This window comes from Sinocyclocheilus grahami, unplaced genomic scaffold (genome assembly GCF_001515645.1).
Source record: "Sinocyclocheilus grahami isolate Dianchi unplaced genomic scaffold, SAMN03320097.WGS_v1.1 scaffold264.1, whole genome shotgun sequence".
In the NCBI taxonomy this organism is placed as follows: Eukaryota; Metazoa; Chordata; class Actinopteri; order Cypriniformes; family Cyprinidae; genus Sinocyclocheilus; species Sinocyclocheilus grahami.
In genome coordinates this window covers 904,549-914,853 of record NW_015505443.1, presented here as the reverse complement: position 1 = coordinate 914,853, position 10,305 = coordinate 904,549, and the positions used below count along the sequence as shown (strand labels likewise).

Genomic DNA, 10,305 nt, shown 5'->3' with positions numbered 1-10,305 from the left:
TTTTGCGACCTTAGGGAGAGTGATGGATTGTAGTGTGGTAGAAGACTAGTTAGGTACGCAGGAGCTAACCCATTAAGGGCCTTATAGGCAAGTAATAATATTTTGTAACTGATACGGAACTTAATAGGTAGCCAGTGCAGAGACTGTAAAATTGGGGTAATATGATCATATTTTCTTGACCTGGTAAGGACTCTAGCCACTGCATTTTGGACTACCTTTAGCTTGTTTATTGAAGATGCAGGACAACCACCTAGCAGTGCATTACAATAGTCCAGTCTAGAGGTCATGAATGCATGAACTAGCTTTTCTGCATCAGAAACAGGTATCATGTTTCGTAACTTGGCAATGTTTCTAAGATGGAAGAATGCTGTTTTTGTAACATGGGAAATATGATTTTCAAAAGACAAGTTGCTATCTAATATAACACCTAGATTTTTGACTGTAGAGGAAGTAACCGTACATCCGTCTAGTTGCAAATTGTAATCCAATAGATTCTGTGTACTGTTTTTTTGGTCCAATATGTAATATCGCTGTCTTATCCAAATTTAATAGGAGAAAAATATTAATCATCCAATCTTTTAAATTTTTAACACACTCTGTTAGCTTAGATCATTTAGAAGTTCCACCTGGTCTTGTTGAGATATATAGTTGAGTATCATCAGCATAACAGTGGAAACTAATCCCGTATTTTCTAATAATATTACCAAGGGGCAACATGTATATTGAAAATAGCAGAGGACCTAGCACAGATCCTTGTGGCACTCCATATTTTACTGGTGGTAATTGAGATTATTGAGATTACTCCCCATTTAAATGAACAAAGTGGTAGCGATCAGACAGGTAGGATCTAAACCATCTTAAAGCCTGCCCTTGAATACCTGTATAGTTTTGTAATAGATCTATGAGTATGTCATGATCTATAGTGTCGAATGCAGCACTAAGATCAAGTAAAACTAGCAATGAGATGCAGGCTTGGTCTGATACAAGAAGCAAGTCATTTGTAATTTTAACAAGTGCAGTTTATGTGCTATGGTGGGGCCTGAAACCTGACTGAAATTCTTGATAGAGATCATTAGTTCCATCTAATAGCAACAAATTTCAACAAAAGCTTAAACAAAAATCAGTGGGGACAATAACACATCAGGCAAAAACATACCGTTCATACACATTGCTCCCAAAAAAAAAAGTTTTACAAGAAACATGAAAGATCAAAATCCTCATTTAAACCCAAAGGTGACATGGTGTTTAAATAAAACATCCAAGACGCCTCTCTTTGTAAGAGTCTTTTATTAATATCTCCACCCCGGTGAGGATTCATTATTTTCTCAATTCCTATACATTTCAGTTGTTAAATACTATGATTATATTCAATAAAGATTATATTCATCCTTGAGTAACGTTTAATATAAGAAATAGGTCTTTGCGCCTACAAAAGCTGGGAGAGCGTGGTGAGTGTTGAGATTGGCATAATGTTCATTAACAGAGAACACAATTTTGACTCTTTAAGAAATTATTGATACAATCGATCTGAAGGGTTTAACAGCAGAAATCTAAAGACATGTGAAATTTTCCCCAAAAATGAAAAATTACTATTTGTTTCCTCATCGGAACAGATTTGGAGAAATTTAACATCACCAATGGATCCTCTGCAGTGAATGGGTGCTAAATTTCTCCAAATCTGTTCCAATGAAGAAACGAACTCATCTACGTCTTGTGTGTCTCAAGCGTTAATACATTCAGTACATTTTCATTTTTGAGTGAATCATTCTTATGACGCAATTATCCATTCAGTGAAATCTTTCTGTTTCAGGTGGGACTACTTTTCTAGATGGATGAACATTTGGTTACGTGCTATTGACATCATTTCTGTGGGCAGAGTTTGTGCCATGTAAAATAGTGCTTGACAGATCTGGAATCTGTATCGCATATTAAAAGTTAATGGGTTTTCTCAAGTCAAATCATGTTTAGTTCATCTTTTACGCAGCTTAAATGGTACTGTGGGGCTTTAGCAGCATTACATGGTCATGACAACAATGTTGACAGATTGAATAGGTCCCACTAGTTTCATGTTTAAGTCTTGTTGTGTGCTTAACAGTGTGTTTACTACATTGTGTCAGACTTTAATGAGGAATGAGCTGGAATTCTTTTCTGTAATAATCAATTTTATGCCACAAATGCTGGTGGCACAGCTTTACTTTTAATAAATCTGTAACATTCCTGCAAGAGGTAAGAAATGTGTGTAGTATGTGTGTAAAAATGATGAGCGCACATCTAGAATTAATTCTTGAGGCGGTCCTCTCTGATAGATGATAGCGCGAGAGTGCAAAGTTGCACTTTGCCTCAGTCCACTCGATGTCATACTGGCCTCTTTTTAATTTCATGGCATTTCTGTCTAAAAGCCCCGGGCTGCAGCTCTGCGTCTGCATTATGGCCCATACTGAATGTTCCATTTCTCTGAGTCACATTTGTCTACTGCAAGCGTTCACATTTCACTGGGAAATGAACCCACATTTCACTGGCTGCTCTGTGAAACTACATAATAGCAAATATTACCATTTCCCTCCCAATGACTCCATCTGACAGTGAGGCATGGAATTACGCTCCACGACTACTCTTCAAATACATTTCGGCTTCACTGCAAATAAACACTTCATCAAATCAGCCATTACGACATCACACAGCGACATTAGGGATTTTTATTTTTTGTGAATTGTCAAACACAATGAACACACTGTGGATTCTGCTTAGCCTTATTGTGAAGTGCAAATAACCATTCCATGTTCATAATATGTATTATTCCTTTAAAACAGATCGTTCCTGCATCCTGAATGCTCATTGTCTGTAATGTTTCAGCCACGGTAAAATGCACAATATATTAACAGGTTTGATGTGAAACAGCTCTTTATACCACTATACACCAGACTATTAATCTTACTTTAGATATCAGTGACTAGCAGAAGTATGCCACTTTTCTGAACAAAAATTTTGTGAAAAACTAACATTGTGATTTTTAGAAAACAAGTAATATAGGGTCCACCCCTAACCCCTCTCCTAAGCATAACAGAGAGGGGCACTTTTGGTTAATTTTGGAAAACGGGCAGGGGCTTGAGCCCCCAAAGCACCCCCCTCTGCAAGTGCCTAACCGTATTTTAGATCCTTTACTCCAACTCCATACATAAACTTAACAACTACCTTACTATAACTATTATTAAGCAGCAAATTAGGAGTTTATTGAGGCAAAAGTCATAGTTAAGAGTTAGTTAATAGTGAGAATTGGTCCCAAAACTAAAGTGTGGCCACATATACAGATCTATACAAATTAGCTACAAATGTAAACATTTACCAAAAGACTCTGTTGGTCTAACATACCTTTAGCATGGCCTCCAGTGCCTTGCTGCTTAAATAACGTTTATAAAGTAGGATTTTATAAAAATGGTATGACTTTATAATGTGAAGAATTCTTCTTTTCCTTTTTAGGTACAATGGGGAACCATCTTCTGACGAACCCCGTGCTGCAAACCCGTACAGGAACCTCTCCTTATAACACACTGCTGGCTGAGACGTTTACCCCGCCCTCGCCTGGAGTCTTCAACTCTACTGGTAAGTGTGGGTCAACTTTAGTTTGCGTTGGAATGAAAATCACAAATGATTTCACTTTAGTATCTTAATTATTTATCATGTAGAGTTTCAGAACTGTTTAAGTCTCAAACTGTGCTCAAATTTGCCAAAATGCCACCTAACGTTGTATTTAATTGATCAAAGGTAGCTATTTCGTAGTTCCTTTTATGTTGAACATACTAACTTGCCTTGGATGTTTCTCCTAAATCCTCTTAGGAGAAACAAAGATTCTGATATGCTGATTTGCTGCTCAGTAGACATTTCTTATTATTATCAATGTTGAAAACAGTTGTGCTGCTTAATAAATGTGTGGAAACTGTGATATTTTTTTTCAGGATTCTTTGAAGAATAGAAAGTTCAAAACAAAAGCATTTCTTTGAAATTGAAATCTCTATTAACATACTGAAAATGTCTTTACTCTAATTTTTTATCCATTTAATGTGTGTGTGTGTGTGTGTGTGCGCGCACATTTTTGTGACAAATGAGGACATAAATTTGTATAATGACAAAGGTATGACATAGGTATTACAAGGAGAATGTGACTTTTCAGGACATTACCCCATGTCCCCACTTTTCAAAACGCTTATAAATCACACAGAATGGAGTGTATTGAAAATCTGAAATAGCACAAAGTTTCCTGTAAGGGGTAGGTTTAGGGGTAGGGTTGGTGTAGGGCAATAGAATATACGGTCGGTACAGCATAAAAACCATTACACCTATGGGATATCCCCACTTTTCACAAAAACAAACCTGTGTGTGTGTATGTGTGTGTGTGTGTGTACACACATACATACACATTTGAGTTCAGAAACTTAACTTCTTAATTTAACTTTTTAGCTATGAATGTCCTCTGAACAATAAAACAAATCCTCTGTATTTATTTTTTTATTATTATCATTATTGTATATGCAGTTGCCACATTGTGTGTGAGTGTCACCGATGGTATTCATGTGCTGTGATCTGTGCACTCTTGTGCATATGCTGTGTGTGTGTAGATGTGTGCGTCTCCCTCAGCGTGTGAGTTTACACCCTGTCGGTCTGTCAGTGTGATTCAGAGGGGTGGACAGGGACTGACCATCTGGCCAGCGTTTTAATCCCTCCTGCTGGAAAGACAGACCAGAGCATCGATTAAAGCTAGGGCTGAAGTTGAGTGACTGACAGCGGAGCGAGAAAGGAGAGCATTCCCTTGAGATTCAACACAGAGTATCGGCATGGCTGTGTCTGTGCCGCACACACATACTGGCTTCGCTCTCTCGCCGTACCGTTCGCCTTCGTGTGCCGATTGAAAGGCAGCGAGAGAGAAAGATAGCTGCGGTTCCCATGTCAGTGGGGTGAAATTTAAGACAGCGTCTCTGTTGAATATTTTAAACGTTCCCTCTCTGTGTAATGTGTCAGGCTGACGGTGCGCCACTCGGCTCGGCTGAGAGGACATTTTTAGAATGCTTATGGAGAGGAAGTAGGAGGAGGGCCTCATTAGAATGTCTAATTACTCTCTCTCTCTCTCTGCACAGAGGAGCGTTGATTAAAATCATACCGGGCATTAATATTTAAACCCAGGCATGCCTTGGTGTGTGCCACCACACGCATCTCCTGCGTTCAATGCACGCCGACGAGTTAAAAGAATATCACAACATCTCTGGCGTGTGAAATAAACATGATCTTGAATTTATGAGGATGAAGTGTGAATAACATCTCGCCGAATAAGGATCATGCCAAAACCAAACAATAAAGCTCCATTTCTAAACTCCGCAAACCAAAGAATGTGGGGCTGTTCCTAAGATCCCAACTCCTAAGACTAAAAGGGTGAGATACTGATCCTCAGTCCACAGAATCAGACACTGCCCCAAAACTAAACGACTGTAGTTCCACTGTTTTCATACTTTATCTAGCGAGTAGAGGTGTGGCGTGACCAAACACTACATAACTGTTTTTAATGTAAATCTCTGAGGGAAAGCTGAGGGAATGGTAAAAACTCACTCACATAAATTGCCCTCTCTCTCTGTCTCTCTCGCATGTAGCATTCTAGTCAAGTCAAAAAAAAAGTGTAGATTCTAAAGAAATATTCTATTGTTGTATTTAGTATAAATGTATACAAATTGAGATATTAAGATGATCATTTAAATCCACAGCAAAATAAGACTGTGATAAAATTCTAAATTATTTAATTGGATAGTTAATTAGATTTTATTTATAGAAATATGCACTCAAAAAAATTAAACTCACTCACTCTCATGTTGTTCCAAACCATGACTTTATGTCTTCTATGAAACACAATATAAGATATTTTGGGGAATGTTTCAACTGTTTTGTTTTGTTTTGTTTATAAATACAACGAAAGTCACTTTTTGATTTAAATGTAGACAGACAGGTTTGGAACAACATGAGGGTGAGTAAATGATAATAAAATTTTCATTTTGGGTGAACTGTCACTAAGTAATTCACTGTTGTTTACTACTTTTGATTATAGCTGATAGAATAACTAACTACATTTTGAAATCAGTATGTTATTGTGAATGAGACGACTGATGTCCATTGTTGTCTCTTTATAGCTACTACATTATTTCATCAGTAGAGTTCCTAAGTGGGACATTTGTTTATGTAATTTTTCAAGAAAAAGAAGGCAGTTTCATGTAAAGCCCAAGTCAGAAACAAATCATTGATCACGTTTGTTGTCTTTCTTTTGTCTCGCTTTGCCCTTACATTGCCTCACCTTGGATCCACAGGAACTTTCCGCGACCCAAGTAAGACTCTTTTCACTTTCAGGCTTATGGCTATTTTCAGTGTTTTATAGGCTAATTTTGCAGAATGATAACCTCTTCACATGTGCAGTGAAGCCTTGCTTCTATGTACACAATTTACGTCCCTGGTAATAACTTGCCTCTGTCCATAAGCCTATTAATCTTGTGATGGAAGTTACGTACCCCATTATTGATTTAATCCCGGATTCTGTTGCTGTGAATCCCCGTCTTGATTAAAATAGGTAATGAAGTGCTCACTTCTCCCTCCTCCTTTTTCATTTGCTTACCACCTCTCATTTGCTCTCTCAACAGAGAGCACACTGTCTAAGAACCGAGATCATGGAGGCATGGAGACGTTACCTCTGAATGGGAACTTCAACAACAGTTATTCTCTGCGTAGTGTCGGGGGTTCGGGAGCTCCCGGGGGCAGCTGTGACTTCCTGGGAGGTGGAGGTGGAGATAGCCCCCCTCCCCTACTCAATCCCCGCGGTTCAGAAACTCTCGGTGGCATACGGAGAAACCTCTCGGACGCAGCAGCATTCGAGAAGATGATCATATCTGAACTTGTGCACAATAATCTCCGAGGCAGTGGAGGGGCTGGGGGTGGTGACAGAACATGTGGTAGCCTGGTCAGAGGACACGGGCACATGGGAATGGGGCGGGGCGGAGGCGGGGCAGAGCCGGCGATAGGCATGGAGAATGACGAACACTTTCATTCAAGAGAAGCACGACAGCGCACGACGCAAGACGTGGAGCTGCTGTACAAGGCTCTGGAGGAGCCCCTGCTGCTGCAGCGTGCCCAGTCCGTGCTCTACCAGAGCGACCCAGAAGAGTCTGAAAGCTACACAGCCGACCTGACCGAGAGTTTGGGCCACAGCGGTCACAGCGGCCAAAGTGCAGCAGGCCAGGGCCACAACGGAGCCCCCGATTCACCTGCGCGGGACTCCCTCTACACCAGCATCACCAACCTGCGAGATTCACCCTACCCCGACAGCAGCCCAGAGCCACTAGAGGTGGTTCCGCGCTCGGCCCAGCCTCCGGAGGAGCTGTACTACAGCTCGGGTCGGCCTGCCATAGGCTCCCGCGGAGCCCCCATGCAGACCTTCTACCAGGCTCCACCTAGGAGACCGAGCACTGAAGCCCACCCCGCCCCTGAGCCCCCTCACAGCGAGGGAGATGGACAGATGCAGCTGGTCACAAGCCTGTGACTACGAGGAAGAGGTGGAGGAGACAGAGCGCCACAGGGTCTGATGCAAAGTGCTGATGGCGATGATGGACTCCTCTCCTGTCTCTGACGCCCTCCTTATGTCTGGTTGCCTTTTTGCTCTTTCATTTGTTTTGAAGTAAGAGGTAAGGAAAGCCTAAACAGGGAGAGCGACAGAGAGGTTTGTCTCCATGGCAGCAGGCTCTCTGAAGTGCTGTGTAACCACTCTGCCCTCTCATCAGCATCATTTTCTCCTCCATCCTCACACACACACACAAATAAAGAAACAGCGAGTCCAACTATCTGCCTTCTCTCAATGGGCGTTTCTGCCTTCAGCTCTCTCTGCTCCAAAAATATCGTCAAACATCACACTGGGCTTCTATTTCTGTGTTTTATTTCAAGTCATATCTTTAAAATGTTACTTTTGCGTAACTCCTTACCTTCACTTTCCTTTCTCTGTCTTTCTCCATCATTATTTGATGAGAGCTGTTACATGAGGAAATGGGGGTATGCCATTATACTGCAAGTGACAAAAATCTCTCTGAAAGCTCTTCAGTGTTGCCAAAAATAACTGTTTTTGAGCCAGGACACAAACTGGAATCTACACACGCACACACTCACAGAAGTGCTTGTTACTGAACATCAAGAGTGTGAACATATGCTCGTGAAAAAGGAAAACAAGGACTATTGTTCAGACACAGGTAGCGGGAAGCTGCCTCGGTAGAGTTGCCTTTATTTCTCTCTCTGAACTGACTCTTCTGTATAGAACAACCACAGAGGCTGGGAACGGGGCGGACGTTAGGACACAACCCATCGTCATCTGGGTCGTTTGAAGCCTCTCGGCCATGGGACCTCTCGTGAATGAAACTCTGTAGGGTTTCCTCTCAGATCCACAGATGGGGGGTGGATTAAGGACTGAACCTGCTCTCCGAATCACTGATGGATGTTGTAGGTGGACGTGCTGTATCACCTGTGTTATTGTGGCTAGAATAATTTTTTTGCTACCGCTCCAGACATTCTTTGAGTCCGACCTCTGTACATAAGAACCACATGAAAGCGAAAGCAAGTCTTATTCTACTCATCTCCTGTACATAGAAGAACAAAAGCAACAAAAAAATATCAAATACTATGAAAAAACAGTTCTTGTACTGCAACAGAAATCGAAAATAAAAATGTTTTGAAGTTTGTGACCTAAACACCACACCAGTCTCTCCCTCTCTCTTTCTTTCGCTCTCTCCGGCCCTCATTCAGTCCTGCCCTGGAGCACCGTAGTGCCAGGAAATCTAATTGTCTGCCAAGAGACAGCGAGAGAGAGACAGAAAGAGAAGGATTTTACATGCAAACGAGATAAATCCTGGCACAATCTTTATGTAATATAACCCATTACATTGTTGGTAATGTTTGACCTTCAACATTCCCAGACAGGAAGTGCTTGACATGAGTGAAAGGGGAATACACTGTGCCTCAGTGGCGCACTGGTGCATTGTGGGTTGATTGACAGCAGCCATAATGTAGTGTTGGTTATATTTTATCTGGAAGATGTAATAGATATCAGATGACTAGATGAATAGAATATATTTAGGTGAAAAAAAAAATGGGGGGGGCACATTCAGAAAAGTTTCAGTCCTAGATTGTATTTGACTGTTTTACATACCAATATCAGCTGTTGTTTCTGAAACTGGTGTGACAGTTGATTTACAATTTGTATGTGTATGTCTGAACGTGACCATTTGGATGCTCGCAAACCAGAGTACGTATGTGTGGGAGTATGTATTTCAGAGGCTATTTTTACTGGGTTAGATGAACCCGCATTAGAAGAACAGGAAGCAGAGTAAATCTATATCTATATAAGAGCTCAGTATAAGCTTCCATCTAAAAGACTTTGTTAAAGGTATTTTAAATGTTGTTTTTTTTGCCAGTCAGGTACAATGGAAACGAAGGTTTAAAACAAAACAGAATTAGCATTCATTGAGCGACAGGAACATCTGACCAGTGAGACACGGCCTCTGTGGTTTAGAATCCCCATATGCAAAAGAGCTGCATAGCCTATTGAACAAAAGAGAGGTATTCATGAGTGCTCCGCCCCTCTGAAGTCTGCTCAATCTTCTAGTCTTTCATGTCTGATGTTTTATTTATTAATATTTATTTGCTTGTTTTGATTATTTATGCACATTCATTTATTCAATGTGGTTTTCGTTCTGTGTACAGAGCATATGTGAGGGTGACGAGAGTGTGCTATATTTTGAAGAGCATACTAGCATACTACTCTTACTATTGCTGCAGTATATACTATGTATTGTTTGCACAATATGCAGATTTTCTCCCGAATTGCCTAGTAAATTTTGCCAGAATGAATGGTAAACAACAGAGGCTGAATTCGGAATGGCATTGTACTCTTAATATTTCTGCCATAATAAGAAATATTAAGAGTAAAAATAGAATTCAGTCAGTATAGATTATTTTGTCCCACAATTCAAAGTGGTTCACTTTACCTTTTATTTCCAATGTGATGGATGAACTAAGAATTGTCTGTAATTGTATTTATTTTAAATCAGATTGGACTGCCAAAAGTAAAGATGTTTTATTTGCCAAACACCACTTTTGTTTCCCATGTTTATTGGATATCATTCACTGAATGATCCAACATGATGAAGTCATGTGACAACAGGGAAGCATGTTTGAAATATTTATTGTGGAACATCTGTTCACTTTAAAAAATAAAAAAATAAAAAAAAGACTGTATAC

The 10,305-nt window shown here is 40.3% G+C and overlaps 1 protein-coding gene across 2 annotated transcripts in view; it reads left to right on the top strand.

The window, feature by feature from the left end:
• Positions 1-7,835, top strand: part of LOC107599314 (adhesion G protein-coupled receptor L1-like) — a 175,645-nt gene extending 167,810 nt beyond the window's left edge. For both annotated transcript variants that reach the window (XM_016290865.1, XM_016290864.1), the window contains 3 exons: positions 3,478-3,600; positions 6,342-6,359; positions 6,669-7,835. In XM_016290865.1, the coding sequence (XP_016146351.1) occupies positions 3,478-3,600; positions 6,342-6,359; positions 6,669-7,564 (1,037 nt within the window). In that variant the 3' untranslated portion in view covers positions 7,565-7,835. The remainder of the gene's footprint in view (positions 1-3,477; positions 3,601-6,341; positions 6,360-6,668) is intronic.
• Positions 7,836-10,305: the final 2,470 nt, after the last annotated feature.